Here is a 22,766-nt window from a genome sequence, read left to right on the forward strand (position 1 = left end):
GGCGACAGCCTAGATTCAGAAACCAGTGAAATATCTGCGTCACCTCTTATAGTTTTCCTGTAATCTGAGCTCAAAGATGTCAATATGTAGAGTACAGTAAAGCAAAATGGGAAGATTTTACTATCAATTTTCTCAAAAACTGTACAGTAATTTTTGCTGTGGATCACAGGGTGCAGAGTGGGGGTCACCCAGAGTCATAATCCAGTGAGATATCTGCGTCACCTCTTACAGTTTTCCTGTAATCTAAGCTCAAAGATGAGAATATATAGAGTACAGTAGAGTAAATTGTGCAAAGTTTACTATCAATTTTCTCAAAATCCGTACAGTAATTTTGGCTGTGGATGACAGGGTGAAGAGTGGCGACAGCCTAGATTCATAATCCAGTGAAATATCTGCGTCACCTCTTACAGTTTTCCTGTAATCGGAGATCAAAGATGTCAATATGTAGAGTACAGTAAAGCAAAATGGGAAGATTTTACTATCAATTTTCTCAAAAACTGTACAGTAATTTTGGCTGTGGATCACAGCATGCAGAGTGGGGGTCACCCAGAGTCATAATCCAGTGAGATATCTGCGTCACCTCTTTCAGTTTTCCTGTAATCTGAGCTCAAAGATGAGGACATTAAAAGTATAGTTGAGTAAATTGGGTAAATTTTATTGTTAATTTTCTCTGAATCATACAGTAATTTGGGCTGTGGATCACAGGGGTGAAAGTGGAGATTAACCAAAACTGGGAGTGGATTGTGAAGTAAAATAGTGTCAGGACAGAAAACACTGCGTTTCTAAGCCAGTCGGCACCTATACCGTAATATGCGTAAGAGTAGTGCAACAACATTTTAGGTGCGGCTGGCGGGGCGGCTAGCTTGACTGCGACTTCGTAAGTGAGGGCTCACTTGACCGCAGTTTGTCTATGCACAGCTCTAAAAGTCAAAGGCCAAATCTTAAGATGGACCGTGAACATAATGGGGAGCCAGTGCATCTGGGTCAGCAACACTCAGAAGAGTCAGAAATCCTGCAGCTGGGTTCTAAACAACCTTGGGTGGTTCCAAGGAGGTTTTGCTTAGACAAAATAAAATGAATGCATGAATAACAATTTCCAGTTCACAGCCTGATACAGTGGCACTTAACTTGGCAATATTGCTTAAGTAATAAAAACAAGAGCAAACCAGAGATTTGAATGTGAAATCGGAGTCACAAGTTATTCCAAAGTTCCTGATAGAAGATTTAACAAATGTGGCAAGGGGTGCTAGAGTTTCCATTACCTTAGACACAAATCTGTCAGGGCTACAAACCAGGATGTTGGGAGCCTTCCAACTTTTAATGGAGTCTAAGCACCTATGTGAGAGCTGTTGCTCAGAAAGATTTTGGGGCTTAAAACATAACCTTGTGGCAAACCGTAGGCAAGAGAAGTGGAAGAGGATGTGTATTTAGAAGCAGCTACAGAAAGGGATAGTTCATGTTCAGTATCTTTAACTGCTATTCAAAGGAGATTGTTGGCTTGTTAGAGATTTTTCTTTATCTTGCACTTACCTGCAATTTTATTAAGTATTCCTTGTTAGAAATAGGTGAACAAATATTATCCTGCTGGTGCAGTCATCAGAAGATGGTTACACTGTGATCATAAAGGCATGGACATGGGCAGCCAAGGAAATATCCCCCACACCATTAAACTGCCAGCAGCTGCTGGAGGAGAAAAGAAAGGAAAAGACAGAAAGAAAAAAGAAAACATAGACAAATTAAATGACAAGTTTTGTGCCATGTATTTTCCAAGAAAATTGAAATTCAGTCACTTCTGACCTAGTTTGATAGTATGATAGATAGATTATTATAAGTGTATTGCTACATTTTATGATAGTAAGGTGCAGATAAGATGAACATTGGCTCAAATGGCTTAAGCCGTGATGGTGAGCCAACATATACAAGAGATGACCATGAAAACAAAGTACTTAGATGCCCCAGCAGTAACTTATTTATTTGTAATTAATATTCTTACATTACTCAAACCTGTGCCTGTATGAACTGCATGCTGGTCTGGTTTCACCCCTATAGAAAAATTTTATGTAGTTTACATGTAGTACTGTTCCTTTTCCTTTGGCTGCAAACATTATACAAGTTATTTATTGGCTGATTATTTTTTTTAAAAAAGAGTTTTTGCAATGAAGTGTCATAAAGGTGCTGTGTTTTGCTGTCGTTTGATAAATTAAAGCCAAAAGTTACAGATTCTTTTTCATTTTTGTGTTTGCAGTTTTGTATTTTGTATCTCCAACTGCAGAAGAGCACTTCCGACCTTGTTCTTTACAGGTAAAGTGTTCAGTTAGCTACTCGATGACTCAATCAATCACTGTCAGAGATGATGTGCAAATGTCTGTTCTGCTGAACAACGTGCAAGGCTGACATAGGACTGTCTGTATTTGTCACTTGTCTTGTAATTATAGTAGTCTCAAGCTGGGCACTATCAAACAGGATCTGTTTTCACATGATCTCCTCCCACATGATGACATGAGACACATTTGGCTCCTGTCAGCAGTATTGTTCATGTTGTCCTGAAAAGAACTGTGTTTTTTTCTTTGCTATCCCCACAGTTGTTTTTTGCCGAGGTTATGGGAAAACCACTATGATCAACATAAATGCAGTTGGCTTACATCTTCGAAGAAGCTCATCCAATAGAAACAATGTAAAGTTAGTGCAGGTCGTAATTCAAGCTCAAAACCACTGAATTCTCTCATATCATCTTGTTCAGCTTTCTGCAGGCAGGAGCCTGAGTGTCCAGTGCAAATTATTCATCAAATTGGAAAAAAAAGAAGAAAAAAAGAAAAGTAGATATCGCAATACGAGTTGTGTGTGGCTATACTGTAAGTTGAACCATATAGGGGCGTTCAGTGCTCTGGCATCGTGAACAGAGCTTGAAGACTAAATTTAAAGGTAATTACTATGACAGTGAAGAGAGCAAACTGAAATAACCCTGAACTTTTCAAAGCTGTCATTATCATTGGAATTGTAATGACAAGGTTTGGGTCTCTTCAATGGACTTGTTGGGGTAGGACACCCACAAACATGGCATTCCTGAGGGTAACATTGCAGCATATTAATGATATATTGCACAGTGTAGATTACAAAGCTGGGGTCCCTTCTCATGCTTTACGGTTTCAGTTAACTTGAACAAAATACCAAACGCCGAATTGAAACTACCTCTTGTTTAACACAGCGTGTTTGTGCTGTGTCATGCCATACAAGCACTGCACAGCAGGCGTATACAGCAGCAGTTCACTCTTGAACTCAGAATATAGCAAAAGATTATTTTTAATTATTTATTTTTTTAAACTTTATTCTGCAATAATATAGTAATTTGTTTCTTAAATACCTGTTTTACATATTCGGTTAACGTGACATTTTACACGGAGGAAAATTCCAGTTGCACAACTTTAGTGGCAACATAAATATAGGTGTGTTGAAAACTAAATTGTCCTGTGATTCATGGCAGAAGCACTAAATGTCCCAAGGTGGAGTTGTCCAAACATTGCACATTATACATATCAATTGCAACAGTAGCCCCAGGATGTGTCTGAACATAAGCACCAATGATTTAAGAATAAACTCACTCAGCAAATAAAACAAAAATTGCTTCTTTATTATTTCTAATAGAAAATCTTTACTCAGGATTTGTTGACGTCATCTCATACAATTGCAACTTGCAGCCATGTTATAAGTGCGATATCAATGTGACATGTATGATCACATAGATGTAGTGAGAGGTCCTGCACATGTACGCTTTGATAGGGGCGAACGACCATTCTAGTTCGCCACAGGATTGAAAAAAGTAGCCACAGTATTTAGAAAAAAGGAAGGAGGAAAGAAAGTCCATTATTTTTAGTCCAAATTACAGTGTTGGAACAGTGCTTTGCACAGTTGAGTGTCCTGGGAGGGGAATGGCATGATGGGTGCACTCTGGTGCCAAGCCCCACCCTCCCCACATTGTCCTTTCCGTGGACATCCTGCACTTTCTTGTGCCCACTGATGGGACCTCTGCCCCCCCGTACCCTCCTGGCTGGGCAGGCCCATAGCTCGGTTTCTGCCTTGGTTGTTGCGTGAGTCAAAACAGGGTGGTTGAGATGGGGTCACTTCTCCAGGGATGCCTTAGTTGCTAGACTACCAGTGCCTTTTTTTCACATCTCTGTCCTCTTTCTGTTGATTCAAAGTGGGTGAAAAATATCACAGCTTGGTTCAAATCTCAGTTCACGTAAGGTCTCCGAGTTGCCTCTGCACTCCACTGATGTGGGATATCCTCTGCATACTCAACATTAACCAGGAAACACGTAACGCGAGAAAGCTTTAGATGATTCTCTACAGCATGGCTTATGATGGCATGCCAGCCGCCCACCTAAATTGGAGAAACAGCTACTCATGCATTCTCTCATGAAACGTGCCTTGCAGCCCAAATATTTTTTCCCTTGGAAAGCCTGTGGTTAACACAGAGATGAGTGGGAGTGAGATGATTGCTAACATTCTTTCAACTTTTATTCCAGCTGGATTGCAGGTCACATTTGCATTTTTTAAGGTTGGTGAAACAGCTGCAGCGGATTTCATATGGTGATCATAGTAGGATTGTGAAGAGACGGTCGAGGAGAGAAAATCTTTTACATTTTGTATATAAATACATATATAACTGCACAATTCACTCTGTCAGCTAAACATAATTTTGTAGATGTTGTACATAATGATAATACAATATAGCTATAATCATGTCCAGCTGTCAATCTGAAATAAAATGTTGCTTTCAAAGTAATTTGCTGTTCTTCCTAACAAAAATCGGGAATACTTACTTGGTAGAGGTTAATCCCCAAATTAGTGCAAATACGATCCTATAACAAAGACATTCAAAATGTTTCAAACTACAGTAACTGGTGTGAAACTCTGCAGATGTGCCAAATATAAACTTGCATCACTCCTAATTTAAGCAGCAGCAGCAGCATTTGAGCTCCTGTGAAGTAGTGAAAGTCCAGAGTTGTAGGATGGAGACATTTCTGAGGCAAAGTTACTATACAAGTCCTAAATGCACTCATAAAAGTATTTTGGGACCATTTCTTTGGAACTTTTCAGTGTGAGCCATTCATTTGACTTCTTTATAAACCCCTTTCTCCTTTCCTGAGGGATTTTTTTTTCTAGGGCTTTGGAATAACCAGTAAAGATGAGGAGGGGAAAAACACTGCCAAAAATAATCCTGATCATATACATATAAAAAAAAGAAAAGAAAAGAAAAGAGGCAATTCTGTTGGTAGGCAGGTAGTCAGTCAGCTTAGCTCAGCTCACGGGAGGAGGGTGATGGTGGGGAGGGGGGGGACTCCTGATGGAGTTGGGATGGACCGCCACAGGATTGGTGGATGACTGCTCTGGATATGGCCCCGTGCCAAGGCCTTATGTCTTTATATACTGTAAACAGATGACCGGACAGTCCTGAGTGAGCATCGCATCCACTCTGCCTCTCCTCATCTCCACTTCTCTCTCTTTCCAGGGCCCCTGCAAGCCTTCCTTTGCCTCAGCATCCACAGGCTTCTCTTCTTTAATCCAGCTGACTTTTCACTCTGGCTGTGAAAACAATGGCCACGCCGAGCCTGCTCCTCTCTCTATACGTGTGGCTTCTGTCCGGGAACCTCTTAGCGGAGGCGACCTACTACCGCCACCATCGCTACATCCCCCACTTCTACCGCTACCGGGAGCACTCCGCCAACACGGAGAACCTCCTCCCCGAGGTATCCAACCCGATGTCTGAAGTCTCGCCACCCCGTGTGCCGACCTACCCGGAGGTCCCCGAGGTCTTCCACCCGGCACCTGAAGTCACCCACACCATACCAGAAGCTTTCCACCCGGTGCCCGAAGTCGTGCACCCTGCACCTGAGCGGTACCACCCGCATCCTGCGCGTGATCACGCGCCTGAGCGGTCCTCTCCTTTCAACACGAGTCGCGTTTTCTATGGGATCATGTTTGACGCTGGGAGCACAGGCACCAGGATCCATATCTACAAGTTCATTCAGAAAGACCCCGGTAAGTGCACGGTTCCCTCTCCCTCCCTCCCTCTCTCGCTCTGTCTCTGAAGCAGTAGTAGGGATTTTGCACATGCTGCTGACTCCCACTCTGTTTGCTGTTAGGTCATTCGCTGTGTGGTGTAAGGACAGACATGCACCGACAGAGTGCACAGCCAATGCAGCTTCTAAAAGTAGATGAGACTTTTAATTTACCCGTCTGACTCAACTGTGTAGGAAGCAGACTTTTAAAATTCATGCTGGATGTAGGTCAAAACTCCAGCCTAAATATCCACAGTAATTAAAAGTTAAAAAACGAAACAAAACAAAACAAATAAAGCTTTTCAGTCACCCTTTATTTTTTTTTATTACAATATGTCACATTTTACAGTCTGTCTGTTTTATGATCTGTTCACTGACTTTTTTCTTTTCTCTCTCTCTTTTTTAGTTGAGCTTCCAGTTCTGGACAATGAAATGTACCACGCAGTCAAACCTGGACTGTCTTCTTACAAGGACAACCCTGAAGAGGTATGGATGCCTATTTACACCAAAGCTCTGTATTAATTACCAGGTACAATGGGGAGGCACCCCCCAACACAAACACATACCTTTAAGTCGTGAATTTTCATTGGGTTGGGTTCATGTGATGTAAACACTGTGTAATTATAAAAATATCTGCTGCTTTTACCTTACCTTTGAGCTGTTTTTAAACACTGATCTCTAAAGAAATGTCCACAGAGTTTGAACGTAGGATTTTTTAATATATATTTTTACAAATATTTTTCAATATTTTCCTTGTTCTCTCTTCCATAGGGTGGCAACACCATCCGCCAGTTACTGAGGATTGCCAAGAAGACAGTGCCAGAGGAGGACTGGAGAAGAACCCCGGTGGTCCTAAAGGCCACGGCAGGTCTGCGCTTGCTGCCTGAAGACAAGGCCAGGGCTCTTCTGAAGGAGGTGAGGCACGTTTTCTCTCTGCCCTCAGACAGTTTGGCACAAACACCACCCGTCCCGCCAAGGAACGGGATGAGAAACCACTAAGTGCTTACAAGTGTCACAGAAAAAAAGGCAGCATGTCTGCCCGTTTGGTGGCTCTCATGTTGCAAAGAACAGCTGTTGTGGGGTTGTGTGGAGTAACCATATTTGTCATTTTAAGTATTATCCAGACTACTGTTCCAGCCGTGCATGTGGTTTACTTATCTGTCACTCTAAAGCAAGAGCGCACATTTTGTCTTCTGGGGGTTGAGAAGACTTTTATGACAAAGAGTGACACGCTTGATCATGCAGTCTACTATGATTGTACAGCTGAAGACATATTGAGTAGAATAAATCTTTTCCACAGGTACAAGAGGTGTTTGGAGAATCCCCTTTCTATGTGCCAAGGAACAGTGTTACCATCATGAATGGCAAAAATGAAGGTGGGTCATTTTTTTTCATTGCATCATTACCATTTGGACTGTTTATAGTATGCAAAACATTTTTATTTTCTTAAAAATTACGATTTTTGAATTGAGGTATTGTTTGACCAGGTGCTTTAACAGCCCCATTTACTGAGGACAAACAATGCTGCTCTTGTAATTCTTTTTATGAGAGTTCTGTTACTACCTCATTTAAGACAAATAAATATGGCAGTGTGAGCGCAAGCTGCCCCACGCCCTTTAATTTAGCGTGAGCCTCCACATCACTCATTAAGACACCCTCACTATGTTATGTTTCATCATAGAGTATGCGCTATTTGTTATCCTCACTTTATGAGTGCAATAACTTTTACATCTGAGACAACTGTAATTACCTGGATTGCTCAGCAGTCGTGCAAGTTAGACCGAAAGCTGCTATTTATGTTATTCTGCGGGTTTAAAGTTGTTTAAATGGGCACATTTATCATAACTCAGCTGTAATCACTTCTCAGGGATTGACTCATGCTGACATTTTCACCCATGTGCTGTTTTAGGAGTCCTCGCCTGGGTCACAGTGAACTTCCTTACAGGTAAGACATTGCTTGTGTTTTGCTATGGTGGTGTTAGTGGTCAGCAGGCTCATATCTGAGGCTCCAGTGTACACAGAAGCCCTTCAGTGAAAGACTCTTGTCTCCTCTCTGAGGTTATGAGCTTGAATCATTGGTCCAAAACAGACTGCAAAAACAAGCAATATTTCCTCACGTTTTTCACACCGCTGTGATACCATCAAATGTATTTCACACGACACAGGAAATTCTAACTACAGCTTAGGAAATTAGTAGATTTATAACAATATGTACTTTTTATTACACCGACGATGGACTTAATCGTTCTTATCCCGTGTCCTGTGTTCAACTTGCTGCTTATTTGCCATTAGGTCACCTTTACTCCAACACAAGGAGGACGGTCGGGATTCTGGATTTGGGCGGAGGATCTACACAGATCACGTTCCTCCCGAAGTCAAAGGTGAATAAACATTTTTACATGTTAAATATACATTTTTTTTTTTTTCACCAAAAGTCCACGACAAAACTAAACGTGCTGTTGATCCAACAGAAAACTGTTCAGTCTGCTCCAACTAATTACATCGCCAACTTTGACCTCTTCAATCAAACATATCAGCTCTACACACACAGGTAAATCCAGGAGTGAGATATTTTTAGTATAATGCAAAGCAGGACATGCATATATGTCTTTAAATTGATCCTAACTGTATGTCATCATTATACAGCTACCTTGGAAATGGACTATTTGCAGCTCGCTTTGCAACTCTTGGAGCACTGGGAGCTGATGGTAGGGTGTCTTATAACTTTAATCATCTTTCTTGTTATTCTTTCATAAATGTATTGATTTCAAGACAAAAAAGCCTTTTTTTAATGTTTGTTTTCCCAGGTCTGGATTGGAAAGTCTTCTCTAGCTCATGCCTCCCGAAAAAGTTCAGGGAAAATGTGACTTTTTCAGGAACCACCTATAAAGTTAGCGGGATTCCAGACGGTAAGATAAAAGCAGTCTGAGGTTTCGATTGTATTCCCACTGCCTTGGATCCAACAATCCAAGCATTCCATTCCAAACTCTGGAACACAATAGCGTACAGTATAATACAGTCTCACATGAGAACATTTTAAAGTTTAACCTTGGCGCCGAACGCATGTTTTGTCATCCTCTCTCCCTCTCCGTCTTCCCTCTTGAACAATTATATTGCAGTCAACCTTGTATTTAAACGAAAAGAAAACTGTCAGTTAAGTTCACAAATAAGGCAGTCACTCCCATACCACAGTCGAGTAGCCAAAAGATGCTGGGCTTGTCCCTGAATTGTTATTTTTTTGTGTAACGAGCAGCTTGATCTGGCTTGCTCACAATTATGTGGTAAAAATAGACAGCACAACAGGGCTGTGCAAGCTGCCGCTCTTGTCAGCACATGGTTTTGCCGGCACAAGTGAGCCAACCATACCTATGGGGCTGTGTGAAACTTGCCCTTCTGGGGCTTCCCTGGTATATTATCTGGTAAGCCCCTAGCTTCAACCGCTGACTGACCTCAGAGTGAGGCTCCCAGTGTTCTGAACTGCATTCCTTCCATTGCTTCCTCTATGCAACATTAAGTCACAAATCTTCTTCCTCCTCCTGCTCTTTTCTTTCCTCAGGATACGCCGGCTATAAGTTGTGCTACTACGAGGTCATGAAGGTGATCAAAGGAATAATTCACCAGCCATATGAAGTGAGAGGCAGCAGCATCTTCTATGCTTTCTCCTACTACTTCGACAGAGCTGTGGAGTCTGGTCTCATCGGTGCGTAGGCACAGGCCAGCAACTCTTTCCATTATCTTTCATGTCAATTACCATGTTTTGCACAAAGTAGGTATTCAGGTTGCACATTTGTTTTTGTATTTGTTCCACAGATGGCAGTCGAGGTGGTACGGTTGAAGTCAGGGATTTCAAGAAGAGAGCCAAAGAAGGTATGAGTTACACACGCTATCTTCTCTGGGGTTGGATAAAGTGAGTGAAACCGACAATCTTACAAGTTATATATATATTCTAACCGCTGAAACTTCATGCTGTAGAGTCAAGCAAAGGCTTGTTCGTGCCCAGAAGCTTGGCACACCAAACTGGCACAACTTATCCTGTCAAAAAAAAAAGTGTTACAACAGTAAAATGTAACAGATTATTTTCCTAAGCGCATTATGGAGACAAATTACAGGTCAAATGTAGTTTATTATAGAGTAAATATATGTTAACATTCCATTAAAATGCACAAGTATATTCAATTGACACATGCCATTCCTATCATTTTCAGTAAGTGACAGCTGTAATGTCCATGCTGAACCACATTTATAGCGAGCGGGAATGAGCTGGTGTGTTATGTAAGGCTGTTTGTATTGTGAGAACGCTGTCACGTGGTCTGGAGGAACAAGTCTAGCTCAAGCTGGGCTGGCAGCTGAGCTGAGGATGTCTGTCTGGCCCTGGCAGGAGGGCACCTGACAGCCACACACCACCTGGGGGCTGACACATACTGAAACACACACACACACACACACACACTGTGCTCGGCTGTTTAACACCACCACCCACCCACAGCCTTGTGCTGACCTTGAGCCGTATTAATCGCACCTCCGTGATTATTCAGCCAACCAAAACAGAAAGGCTATCTTTTAATCATGCTGCACACAAGTTAGAAATGGTGGTATTTTTATGCTGTTGCGTAACATGTGAATCTTCTGTTCATGCCACATATAAAAACTGTGTTTCGATGTTTTTTTCATGTGTGTGTGTTTGCAGTGTGCAACAAGATGACCAAATACCGGGCAATTAATCCCTTCCTGTGCATGGATATGACATACATCACCTGCCTGTTAAAAGAGGGCTTTGGCTTTAAAGACAGCACGGTGCTTCATGTGAGTGAAATTAATTACAGACAGGTTTTTTACTGTAGCTATTTATAAAAACGGATTACAAAAACCTTCACATCCTGTCACTCTGTATTTTTAAAATCATTGTAAAACTAAATGGTTTTGATGGAGATCCCTCCTCTCTTTTGCTTCGACAGCTTGCCAAAAAGGTGAACAATGTGGAGACAAGCTGGGCCCTGGGGGCGACCTTTGACTACTTCAGAAACTTTAACATCCACTAAGGCGGGTCGCTGTTGCTGCAGCTGGCACTGAGAGGGACCGTCACTGTGGGGCTTCCCTTCCTCCATCAGCCCATCACCAACACACACCCACTCACACCATGCTTCCTCGCTCACCATGCCCCTCATCTCCTCAACCTCAGCACACTTCAAGAACTGTTGAAAAAGAAATCACTATTTTTTTACAAGGCCAGCTATTTCTACTGTATGTTGAGCTCATAACTGGCGGGCTGACTTTTATTTTTGTAAAACGTTTACCTTTTCTAATTCCCTCCGAGTGTCTAATCTGAAACAGCTTCTCCACCTACCTATAAAGTGCCTGACAGGTCATTTAGAAGCAATACAACAGGTCGTGGTACTTTGGTGCTCACTGTGGTCCCAGCGTACACTGTATAGTACAGTGGAACATTTAGAGACTAGTTGCTGGAGCAGCAACCATTGTTGTCTTTGTAGATGCTTGGAAATCCATTTCCTTTTCATGCTAGATGCAAATCATCTTCTAGGACCCCAGTTAATTTTCTCTAGTCTTAGACAAACTCAAAACAGAGCAGCTGACCATCATATAGCTTCCATTTACTTTGCAAGTAACACTTTAACTGCAGATAATGTAGCCAAGGTCACTCACCTTGATGTATTCTACAGCTGTACATATTCATCATTAGTGGTGGATTCACCATGACCCTGGGGCAGAGAGATGTGGAGAGATGCCTCTGACAGAGTGGGTTATAGATGCTGCTACTTAAATGAGGTTAAATTCCATATTCTTTTAGCGTGCAGTCATTACTGTGACATTAAAATATCTTATGAAGCAGGGCTCAATTACCTGGGGCCTTTGTGATGAACTGTACTACCAAAGGAAAAGAAAGCCTCATCCAGGGTAGACCATGCATGCAGATTCCTAATCCACAGCCAAACAAATACAGCAAAATGTTTTTGTAATAACATCTTTGAGAACTCCTTGTTGGTTGCTCAGAGTCATTTGTATTTCTTGTGAACTGTACAAATATTTAAATAACTGAAAGTTTATGTAAGAGTATTTTAATTATCCTCATCCAATATTAATGTTTAAACTCTTTGTGTAACCGTTTCGTAAGCCATGCCTCTACTGTCCTTTTAATATTCAACATACTCCAATAACTACTGCTGTATATACATAATGTAAACTTAGTGAAACGTATTTGGTAAGAAGTGCTTTTACATTGCAAAAACTTTATGCCGCACAACTGCTGCCAAATGCCTCTGTACTCATACTCATCAGTATCAGAGTACACTCATGCGTGACAATATGTACATTTGAAGTAAATCCAGTGAGATCATGTATGTGTCAATAAAACATGAAAAAACAAGCTTTGTGTATGTTTCAATATATTAAAAGAAAAAAGATTTAAATAATTTAATGTTAGACAGGCAAAGAGAAAAATAAAATTTTTATTATTTTATTGTATTTTTACATTACAACATTTAGAGCTGAAAGTCGCTGGAGATCCACAAACGGCCGCTGCATGAGAGACGCATCATTTGCTCGCAAATGCCACGATTTGCTCCTGTGAAGTGAAAACAGACATGAACTTAAAAACTCTCCAACCCTCTGTTTCATGCTCAGAAAAAGCCTGTTATAAGCGAGCGGCACTGCAAACTCTCTACACAAGAACTGTAAAGCAGTGAACTCACAGCATTTAATGTGGAAAAAAAGAAAGTGACTTTAACTTTGTGCCTCCGCAGCGAGATGCCTTTACAACCCGTTACAGTTGTGTTGGTTTGAATCGCTTAGTATGGAATAAAGCCATTTCACATGAGTGGTCGGTAATAAAAGGGGTGTGAAAACACAAGCCACTGTCCGCTGCCTCAGGACCAGCCGTGCACCCCACCCACACACTTTTGGTAACACTAAATTTGAGGCTAAACTTAGATGCCATAGTAGTAGGTTGAGAACCAGTAAAATTATAGATGCTGCTAAAGTAAAGCTCCGTGTAATCAGAAAAGTGGGCGGAAGGTGGGGTCAAGGTGGAGGCGGGGTTTGTGCTTGACAGGTGGTTGATGTTATCTGAGCGATTTCCAGGTTCGCTAACATCTAAAACTAGAACAGACGGAGAGGCTTACTTTCAGCGTTGGGAGCATGTTGGTGGCCTGCAGACCGAAGGTGCGTAGGAGAACCACAGGCGCGGCGTTGGTGGAGTACAGCCGCTTCATGAGGTCGATGGCAGCCATCATAGGCAGATTATGCCGCTGACGTTCGGTTTCATATTCTAGCAGGTGCTGAATTGCTCCTGCACAAACACACGTGAACCGGGAGGTTAAAAAACTGAGAATAAATTCTAAGCCGAATAAGTCCGTCATGTGTTTTCTACATTAGCTCAAAGCACTGGCGCTACGTTAACTTTAGAACATCACATACCAGCATTTTTGTGTTTTTTCTATGAAAAGCGACTACATAGAGCTCCAGGAAAGAATGGGAAAAAAATAAAACATCAAATGAATGTTGCCGGAAAAGCTGATGCTTTTTATAGTTCACATCGACGGCGTGCGTTTGAGCTGGGGCAATGGAAAAGAGCTTAGTGAAAACCGCCGTGCTATGTCTGTTTAGAGTTCTCACTGACCCAGGTCTTTCCCGTTAAAGGCCGCCTGACTTAGGATCTGCGTGAGGCAGGCCACATCACCAAATCCCAGGTTAACTCCCTGACCAGCCAGAGGATGGACACGATGGGCCGCATCCCTGAAATAGAAACAAAAGACGAGTTGAGTAGTTCTAGACAGTACAAGTTCAAATCACCATCCCTTTATTAGCTGACTAAGCAAACAGTTAAAAGCTTTAAAGAGCAATTTTTTTCCAGGACCTTGTAATACACATTCTCCTTTATAAAAGGCATTAACATGCTTGAGCTGTTACTTTTAGTTTTTATTATCTTACCCAATGAGTGCAACTCTGTGTCTGATGTACTCAGATGCATGGCCCATTCCGAGCGGGAACATGACCCGTGACTTTGGGCCGATCCCCGCCACACTCGGGGGAAGCTGTCGAGGTGAACCTGCGGACGGCATGATGGCTGACAGAGCGCCTCGAAACAGCGAGCCAGCCGTCTCAATTAGGTCCGACTGGTTCTCATTACTCCACTGCCAGCGAGCAGACAGACAGGAAAGAAGACAAGAGAATGAAAAGCAGCCAGAAAAGAGAGAAAACAGACACCGTCCCCTTAGTGGACAAAGAAATTAGCTGACACAGGAGCAAAGCTGAACTCCAGGCCAGCGAAAGGGCTTTCTTTCCCCCCCCCCCTCCCTAACTAACTGGTTTGGCAAGGCTTCGGGAGCTGGGCTAATTAAAAGAAGATGACGGTCAGGCTATGGAGTTGAATTAGCTCTGTTTGAAAAACATTCCATGCAGTAATGGTCGACACTGGGAGACCACAGGTTTAATTAGCAAACCAGGCCTAAAACCAAACGTGACTCAACCGTGGTGACCCCGTCCATAAGCAGGCCCAGTAAAAATAGCCAGCTTGGGAAAAAGGAGTTTCTCCAAACAGAAAAAATAGAAAGGTGCATCATTCCTGCAATGAAATATTAGTATTGTGTATACTTTGGGCTAAACAATGACCGTATTGTTTGCGTGAGCCACTTAAAACTGCTCATCGTGGAAGTGTATGGAGAACCTCGTGCCACATATGGCACACTGCATACAAATACAGACACTTTGCAAAATCTTACTGACAGACAGGCAACCTGAGTGTAAATACGACATTGGCAGTTTATGTATGAACCGAGACTTACAAAGGCAGAGTTGATGGCGTCAACAAAGCGCTCCTCATCCAGCTCGAGGAGCTCCTCTGCGAGTGAATGGCTGGTTGACCACACGAGAGAGCTGTGTGTGTCGGACAGCTGCATAGGAACAAAACGCAACAGCTGAAGTTTCATTAAATGCTCCTGTGACAGAATGAAAATACTGCAGCAGCAAAAAAAAATCCAGATATTACCGGTAACATTGCAATGGGTCCTGTTGGGAGGAACCTCTGCCATGCGACATTGTTCTCCGTGGGCTGTCCGACACATAAATTAAAACGTATTAAACAGCTGCATTGTTTTGTACAGCTATATTTGAATATCATAAACTGTGCATAAAAACAATATCATAAAGGTCGGGTGTATTGTTCTCCGACTGCTGACAGATGTGACATTAAAATTACTATTATAACAAAATCATTGAGCAAATCTACCAAGGAATTTACAATAAGGTTTGCTTAAATATTTAGGAGACTTATGCTCATTTCCAGCTCAATATTTTTTATTTTTGGACTATAGTAGAGTAGCTTTGCATGATTCACACTTCAGAGTACTTGGCCTTCACACAACCCCTCAGTTCACTCTCTGCCTGAGTGTTTAGAGCAGCTGCAAGGTTTAATATGAGCATCTGTTACTCTAACAGTATATATGTACATATACACCCACCAGCCACATTGTTAGGTACACCTGTTAGACTACTCATTAGCACAAATATCTAATCAGCCAATCACAGGGCAGCAGCTCAGTGTCTTTAGGCACGTGGACATGATTGAGACGACCTGGTGAAGTTCAAAGCGAGCATCAGAATAGGATAAAAGGTGTTTTAAGTGACTTTGCTCTGAATGTGGTATGTTTGTTGGTGCCAGACTGGCTGGTCTGAGTATTTCAGAAACTGCTGATCTGCTGGGAATTTCCAACACAAGCATCTTTACAGAGATCAGGCTGAAAAAGAGAAAATATCCACTGAGTGCCAGTTCTCTGTGTCAAAATGCCTGGTTGAGGAGAATGGTCAGACAGCTTTAAACTAATAGGAATGCAACTGTGCCTCAAATTTTTATTATTTAATTATCCTTTATTTATCCGGGTAAAGGTCTCGTTGAGATTACAAACTCTTTTTCAAGAGAGACGTGGCTAAGAGAGCAGAAGAAGAAAAAAACGTTCATTTCAACCAAATTATGCAGAAGACCATCTCTGAAAAGGTAACACATCGAATATTGAAGCTATTGAGGACCTAATAAAACGTCCCTTGAATGTACATATGAGACATAAAATAAGAACAAAACAAAAGAGCCTTCAAATTACGAGGATTTACATTGTGTAAATAGTAACGCTCACCTCTGATAGGTGCAGTGCAGCAACCACAGCAGACTGGTCATAATTCCACTTGACTGTGGGTATTCCTAATTCCCGCCTCACCATTGAGTTCGGTCCATCTGCACCAATCTGCAAAACAGATGAGTGGGAGGAAATTAATGGATTAAAAATGACACAACAACAACCACAGATTGCGTGATAAAATTAAACTGACCAGCAGCTTAGTCTGAAGAGTCTCTCCGTTAGCCAGCGTGACGCACACCCATGGGATGTAGTCTGTTTCCTGGGAAGGCATGGGCCATGTGTATTTCACCACCTTGGACCTGTACTTCACTTGTACATTTTCTAATAAAGCACCAGATAAACACACACAAAAATGGTGACTACTGTTCAAAGAAAAGAAAAACTGTGTTTCTCAAAAGAAATGAGCAGCTGGTGTGACTTTCTCACAAGAAAGAGATCAATCTTGGTCCTGTGAATATATCATCATCAGACACTTTTTCCTTTAAGGAAAGAAAGGATGGTTTTTGCCTGCAGCAAAAGCAGTGGAAGATCTATAAACCACCTCATAAAACACCACTGGTTTTCCTCGGTGGCATATAGAAGCTGCCAAAGTTCACATTTGACAGTCCTCTTAATGGTCTTGGCACGCCGCATTGCACTGACTAATAGTGTTTCTCTACAAGCACACCAATCCACACTTCAGACACGCTGCCAGCTTGTTAGATTTTGCACTAAAACTGCTCCTCATCCTAAAATATCCACAGCTGGACATCGCAAAACATGTAAGGATCCAGATCGTATTCTGGCTCACGCTGACTTGGAGTGGTACCCATCCACAGACCAGTTTCTGCAACACTAAAGTCAAAAATTGGGTTTTTTTTCAGTGACTGGTGAGCAGGGCTTACATTGAAAACAGCTGGTGAGGAGTAGATTTTTCGAGTACATGTGCATCTTGAGCATAACAATCCCAAATGCTAAAAATGAGACAGCTGGTGGCACATGAGGCACAAACGTGATGTAACCGCACGCCCCTTTTGTTTGGCGCACAACGCCGAAAAGTGTTTATAAATATGCCACTTTAACTGTGGAGCACATAGCAGAGCTCAGTTTTATTTGTGAACCTCACAAAAGTTGGGACGCTGTCAAAGGCAATGCGGCGCTATACCCTGTCAGCGATTTAGCGTCTTGAGAGGTGGCACAGCCCGGGAGCACATGGCGGCTTTAAATAGGTCACTGGACCATTTCACGTGTCCTCGCAGGGTGCTGGAGCACTGGCAGTGAGGTTTAGATTGAAATTGCATGAAAAACAAGGATGGCTCCAAGAGCTTGTCTTTAAAAACAGTCACAGGGACAGAGAGAGAGAGTACAAATAAACAAAACCTGGGGACGGGATGGAATAAAAGTGGTGGCTTTAGCTGCCCGAGTCTGGCAGCAGGGAGATGGAATAGAAATCAAACTACTGTGTGTTTGTGTGTGTTCTGGGTGGGGGATGCTTCATGTTTTAATCATAATCTTACCAGACAGACTGTCCAGCTGTCTAGTGAGCGCGGCCACGACCAGGTCGTTCTCCACGATGTACGCCATCTCGTCCTCCACGTTCTCCTTATCGAATGTGATCAGGGCATCTGAGCAGGCATCCCAAACCTAAATGAGAGACTCATTACGCCTGCGGTCTACAAGTCTATCCTTAAACGCATCTCCGTTTCCTATATATAGTAAGCAGAGAAATGGCGCTTCGCTTAGGCTGAACACATCAAAGTTGTTAACTGCCGCCGAAGGACGGCACAGCCTACATGCATCAAATGCAGAGCGGCAAGTGTCACGGGCAGCGCTCTGTGGGGACAGCTGACTTCAGCTTTAATGGAGCTCTGTGAGGCGCAGGACCAAATAATATTTTTGTGATGTGGATTTTTTTTCTCTCTCTCAAACACTTTCTGGGAAACACAAATAACAAATGTCATGTTTGAGAACATTACAGAGTGAGAGTCAATATTTATCTGCGACCAAAAGTGGCAGAGTGAGATATAGTTTTAGGCTACTGTAATTCTAACCCTGAAAGCACCGCTTTAGCTAAACGGGATTTTGGGGGGGGGGGGTTGAAAAGTGTTTGTACAAGGTTGATCCTTTCCTGGATGACAGAACCCGTCATTCTGCAGTAATATGCTGCTGCGCTACTTTTTTCCAACTTGCCATAAAGTAGGAAGATATACCCATGAGAAAACCACTAATGGCAGTGAGTTTGCAGCTTGTGATAAGTGGTTGGGAAGAAAGATTTACTGAGACCAGCCCAAAAATTGTTTTGGTTTTGTTTAATGCAGGGTGAAATGATGCAGCTCCGGGGCAGAGTGAGTTCCTACTTCTTTTGCAAGACTTAAACAAGATGCGTGAATAAAAATTTATAGGGAAAATGCGCCGGGGGGGGGGTAACGCCTCGTTAGCAAAAAGAGACAGAAAGGAAGAAAAAGAAACAAACGGTTTGCTCGTGTTTCAAATCTAAACCCTCGTCGCCTACTTTAATGCAGGGAAAGCCTGCTTTCTACAGTTGACCTGCAGAACATACTTTCCAGTGCTATGACTGGGATGTATATGACTGAAATTCAGTGGGCAAACAAGCCAAAACAGTGGTAGCAGAGTGAAGGTATAATGGGTGAGGTACACTACCATAATCACTGTGAGGCACTGCATGATGACATCTTAGGCCCAGAGAGAAACCCTGCGGTCGAGTGTTTGGTACACACCGACCACATCTTACAAGAGGGACCGAGGCTGCACCCACAGCTGTAAAGCGGGCTCGACTTTGCAGCAAACAACTACTCTCCTAATCTTTCATCTTCTTCCCGTTGTTCACATGAATCTTCATAATTAGAGGATTTTTTTGGGGGGGTATACCAATTTGAAAATGTCAAAATAATGTATTCCTCATAGGAAACATAGTTTTAATAAATAGAACTAGCATGGTCAGAGAGCCATCCTGTACTTTTAAATATGCCTTGTGTTCTTTGATGTTTTGGGGTGCTATAGATTGCACGGTGATACCGAAGGGGCATAAACTGCACAAAGGAATGAAGGAAATGCATGTCACGCGAAACCACCGCTTGGCATTTTAATGGGAACAATTACATTGAGTATTGTGTTGCTTGGTTATTAAGAATGACTGAGCGGAGGCTGAGCGTCACAGATTTTTCTCTCCACAAATTGCACAGTGTCGAGATTGATGGATGACAGAAATACATCCAGTATGCCAGTAAATTACAAAGTCTGGAGGACGTGAGAAGGAAAAGCCGAACGGTGCAACAGGACGACTCGGGGAGATGCGCCGTGTTAAAGAAGGCTCAAGGTATACTCACAGTTAACAATGTTAACTTTAAGATTGACCTACCTGCATCTTTTTATAGGGCTTGAACCTCATCTTTGTGATGTGCTCCCATGCTCCGATACCTGACAAAAGAAAGAGGTCAGATTGGACAAATGTGGTTTGTGAAGTCATTCAGAGATCCACAGATGACTCACACAGACTGATTCAGGGAAGTTTGGATTTTTCTGCGCCTCAGTGTTTTTCTCTGCACGTTTCAGAGCAATTAACAGTAATGGGAAAAAAAAGTATGTGTGTGGATAAATAATCATAGTGATACTTTGGAAGTAAATATAACAAAAATGAATGCACATGTTTGCATAATGTGCAGAATGTTGTGACTAGGGTTAAGGACTGACACTTTTGGCAGCTCCAGGATCAACAATCAGGTGCAGATGTTGGATTGCGGGTGCATTTTTCCTTTGTTCAGGAGTATTAATTAAAGTAGAGGCATCAAACATAACATTATAAAGTGCTTAAAGGATGGCACAGATCATTCATTGAGCTCTCATCAGTCACTGTTTGTTTTTAGTAACCTTTTAATTTTTTGTGCAGGTGTCAGTTGCGGCCAATGATGTCAAAGCCAAACTTGACGTCTCACATTTACCCTTTCAAATCGCACCGCCGCATTCAACATTTTTATTGACACTACAGTCAAAATAAAAGTCTGTGATTGGAGAGGAAAAGTTTATTAATGGATCACTGTGACTGAAAACACAAATAAGATATGTGAAGGGCTTAATTTGAGATGCTAAGACAAACTTTAGGGTTTGTCTCTGGCACCTGCAAAAATAATGTTTATCACACATGCTCATACACTGGACTGCATAGTCTACCAGGCAGACAGGTAGGAGGTTGGCATGTGTAGACCTCAACCTGGATAAATACGGTTTAACTTACAGACATGTCACATATTGAAAGAAAAACTAACAAACTACCTTAATAAGCTGTTGGACCACATTAAATCTAGAACATCTTAAATGCAGCTTTTGACTGATTCTAAAAAAGAAAGTCACTGGAAATTTACTGCAGGGGTGAAACACCATACTTTCAAAACATATACCCTCATTCAGTGTTTTGATGACAGTGGCTGAGCATGCTGCCTAACACGCTAGTCTAAAATCTTCCATAGGTGTGTAATTAAGCTGAGATCTTGTGGCCGCAAAGCCCACATTATATTATTTATGTCAATGCCATCTTCACTAAGCAATTCAGTGACCCTTCCTGCCCTATGGGTGGCGGCATTGTCATTCTGGAAGAAACAACTCCACTGGGACTAAAAACGCTTAGTTATAATAAAAAGGTGATCACTCAGAACAACTTTGCATTGATTTGCAGGGCCTCTTCCCTGGATGTGTGATTTGTGACATCCTAACACATATTATCCCCCAACCACCAGTCGATCGCAGCAGATGGCTGTCCCACCTCGAGCCTGGTTCTGCCAGAGGTTTCTTCCTGTTAAAAGGGTGTTTATTGTTCCCGCCATTGCCAAGTTCTTGCTCATAGTGGGTCGCTTGATTGTTGGGGGATTGTTTCTCCAGAAGGTTTACAAGGTGGTAGTGAAACCTGCTATGATGTATGATTTGGAAATGGTGGCGAAAAAATAGGTAGCTGAACTAGAGGTGATAGCGCTGAAGATGTTAAGATTTCTATTGGTAGTGATCTGGATGGACAGGATCAGAATTGATTATATCAGAGAGACAGCTAAGGTTGAGCGGTCTGGAGACAAAGTTAGACAGGCAAGGATGTTTTGGATAGGTGAAAACCATTAATAGAGGAACTCCCAGGCAGAAGAAAAAAAAGAAAGATCACAAAAATGATTCATGGATGTAGTGTAGTAGGACATGCAGAGGGTTGCTGTGACAAAAACGGATGTTAGGAATAGGGTGGGATGCTGCCACGACCCCTAAAGGGACCAGTCGAAAGAAGAAGAAAAAGTTCTGATGACCACCTTCAGCTATTTTTAATGGATTCAAGACCTGAAGTGGTAATTTAGGACAAAGACTATGTTTAAAAAACAAGCCCATCAAGCCCAACTGCAATTACAGTGTCAAATCCCTGACTCTCCTTTTCCTTGGCTTTTGACTTCTTTAAGCTCAGGAGACATATTTAAACTGCAGTTTGGGCTGGACCAAACCTCACATTCTTAGCTGTACTACAGGGAAAAAAACACTGCTAGGAAAAACCTCAGGTGATCCATTACAAAAGGAACAACTGTGGTTAAATACGATCCCTGCTAAAAATGGGTGACCAGCCAGTGTCTGATCCCTGGCTTACCTTGTGGGAGCCATTTAGTAGTCAAGGACAACAAACTTGTCACAGAAAGGAAATTACTCAGGATTATATTTTGCTGCATTTTTCAAGCAGATTCTGTTCAGATTTGGTTGTATACTGTACCACTGAGAAGTGTGGCGGAGCCTGGACTGATGGAGCTAACTCTGGTGCTATAGGTGTCCGGGACTTTGTCCATTAGTTTCTTGTTGCCGGCTTCAAGCAGCAGAATCTTCTTACCCTCCAAGTTTGGATCCAAACCTGTGGATGGAAAGTAAATGCATACAATATATAATATAGTTTAAATATGAGAGCACATGTGTAAGATTAAACATGTGTAATGAACCTGCAATTGGATTCGTTGTCCTGTGAAACGGATGCAATCATTTGATTTAGAGCTCTGACTGCATGTTTTAATACTCCAGCACATTTTAGAGATATCTTTTCCAGTATAGTAGAAAGTGACATTCCCTCTCTGTGAGAGAAAGAGTGCACTGCTACTTTGCACACCAACTTTAATCTGGATTTGGACAAGTTAACAGCAAAGTCTTGCAACACTAGTCGAGCACTCACCCAAGGAACATGCCATTGCAGATCCAACCATCCCTCCCCCGGATATAATTATATCATAAACATCATTCCCGTGATCTGCACATACTAATCCTCGCCTGGTGATTTTTATAGCAGATAAATGCTTTTCTGTTACAAAACACCGGCTGAGTCCGTTTAAGGCCAGCGACGCCCTCGTGAGCTTCTGCATGTTTCAGTCTGTCTTCGCATGAGAGAGAAGCCTCTGGATAAACAAAGGAAACAGTCCTGGGTCGGGCTTTGAAGAGTGTCATACAACAATTAAAGAGACAGACGTTTCCCCTTGAATGTGTCCTTCTAAGACCAACTGCGACTCTTCTGTGACACAACAACCATGTTGTGTTGACAAACGCTGCAAGAGGAAGTACTTCC

General features: G+C 42.2%; 2 protein-coding genes across 4 annotated transcripts; one reads left to right on the plus strand and one right to left on the minus strand.

The window, feature by feature from the left end:
- Nucleotides 1-2,111: 2,111 nt before the first annotated feature.
- entpd5a (ectonucleoside triphosphate diphosphohydrolase 5a) lies at nucleotides 2,112-12,441 on the plus strand. 2 transcript variants are annotated; one of them, XM_082516368.1, is made up of 14 exons: nucleotides 2,112-2,301; nucleotides 5,510-6,039; nucleotides 6,466-6,545; nucleotides 6,831-6,974; nucleotides 7,360-7,435; nucleotides 7,969-8,004; nucleotides 8,352-8,440; nucleotides 8,531-8,610; nucleotides 8,706-8,767; nucleotides 8,867-8,968; nucleotides 9,616-9,759; nucleotides 9,870-9,926; nucleotides 10,747-10,862; nucleotides 11,015-12,441. In XM_082516368.1, the coding sequence occupies exons 2-14, from the start codon at nucleotides 5,595-5,597 to the stop codon at nucleotides 11,096-11,098; spliced, it is 1,515 nt and encodes a 504-aa protein (XP_082372494.1). In that variant the 5' UTR covers nucleotides 2,112-2,301; nucleotides 5,510-5,594; the 3' UTR covers nucleotides 11,099-12,441. The 2 variants fall into 2 exon arrangements, with proteins under 2 accessions (XP_082372494.1, XP_082372493.1); XM_082516367.1 differs by lacking the exon at nucleotides 2,112-2,301 and having other exon boundaries at nucleotides 4,959-6,039.
- Nucleotides 12,442-12,504: 63 nt separating this feature from the next.
- On the minus strand, nucleotides 12,505-22,761 carry coq6 (coenzyme Q6 monooxygenase). Of its 2 annotated transcripts, none has more exons than XM_082516641.1 (12): nucleotides 22,380-22,761; nucleotides 21,933-22,067; nucleotides 19,563-19,621; nucleotides 17,701-17,827; nucleotides 16,395-16,525; nucleotides 16,202-16,309; nucleotides 15,061-15,123; nucleotides 14,858-14,965; nucleotides 14,004-14,206; nucleotides 13,693-13,808; nucleotides 13,196-13,362; nucleotides 12,505-12,639 (listed from the first exon to the last, which is right to left on the minus strand). In XM_082516641.1, exons 1-12 carry the CDS (start codon nucleotides 22,564-22,566, stop codon nucleotides 12,610-12,612), a joined length of 1,434 nt encoding a protein of 477 aa, XP_082372767.1. In that variant the 5' UTR covers nucleotides 22,567-22,761; the 3' UTR covers nucleotides 12,505-12,609. The 2 variants fall into 2 exon arrangements, with proteins under 2 accessions (XP_082372767.1, XP_082372768.1); XM_082516642.1 differs by lacking the exon at nucleotides 22,380-22,761 and adding an exon at nucleotides 22,153-22,357.
- Between the last annotated feature and the right edge of the window lie 5 nt (nucleotides 22,762-22,766).

The sequence above is a fragment of the Aulonocara stuartgranti genome, assembly GCF_965226115.1.
Source record: "Aulonocara stuartgranti genome assembly, chromosome: 19".
NCBI lineage: Eukaryota > Metazoa > Chordata > Actinopteri > Cichliformes > Cichlidae > Aulonocara > Aulonocara stuartgranti.

Coding starts and splice junctions, on each gene's coding strand:
- coq6 (XM_082516641.1), bottom strand. CDS start 22,566: ATGCAGAAGCTCACGAGGGCGTCGCTGGCCTTAAACGGACTCAGCCGG. Junction 19,622..21,932: donor CTCCGCCACACTTCTCAGTG/GTACAGTATACA, acceptor TTCTTTTGTCAG/GTATCGGAGCATGGGAGCAC. Junction 13,809..14,003: donor CACAGAGTTGCACTCATTGG/GTAAGATAATAA, acceptor TTTCTATTTCAG/GGATGCGGCCCATCGTGTCC.
- entpd5a (XM_082516368.1), top strand. CDS start 5,595: ATGGCCACGCCGAGCCTGCTCCTCTCTCTATACGTGTGGCTTCTGTCC. Junction 6,546..6,830: donor ACAAGGACAACCCTGAAGAG/GTATGGATGCCT, acceptor TCTCTTCCATAG/GGTGGCAACACCATCCGCCA. Junction 9,760..9,869: donor TGTGGAGTCTGGTCTCATCG/GTGCGTAGGCAC, acceptor TTTGTTCCACAG/ATGGCAGTCGAGGTGGTACG.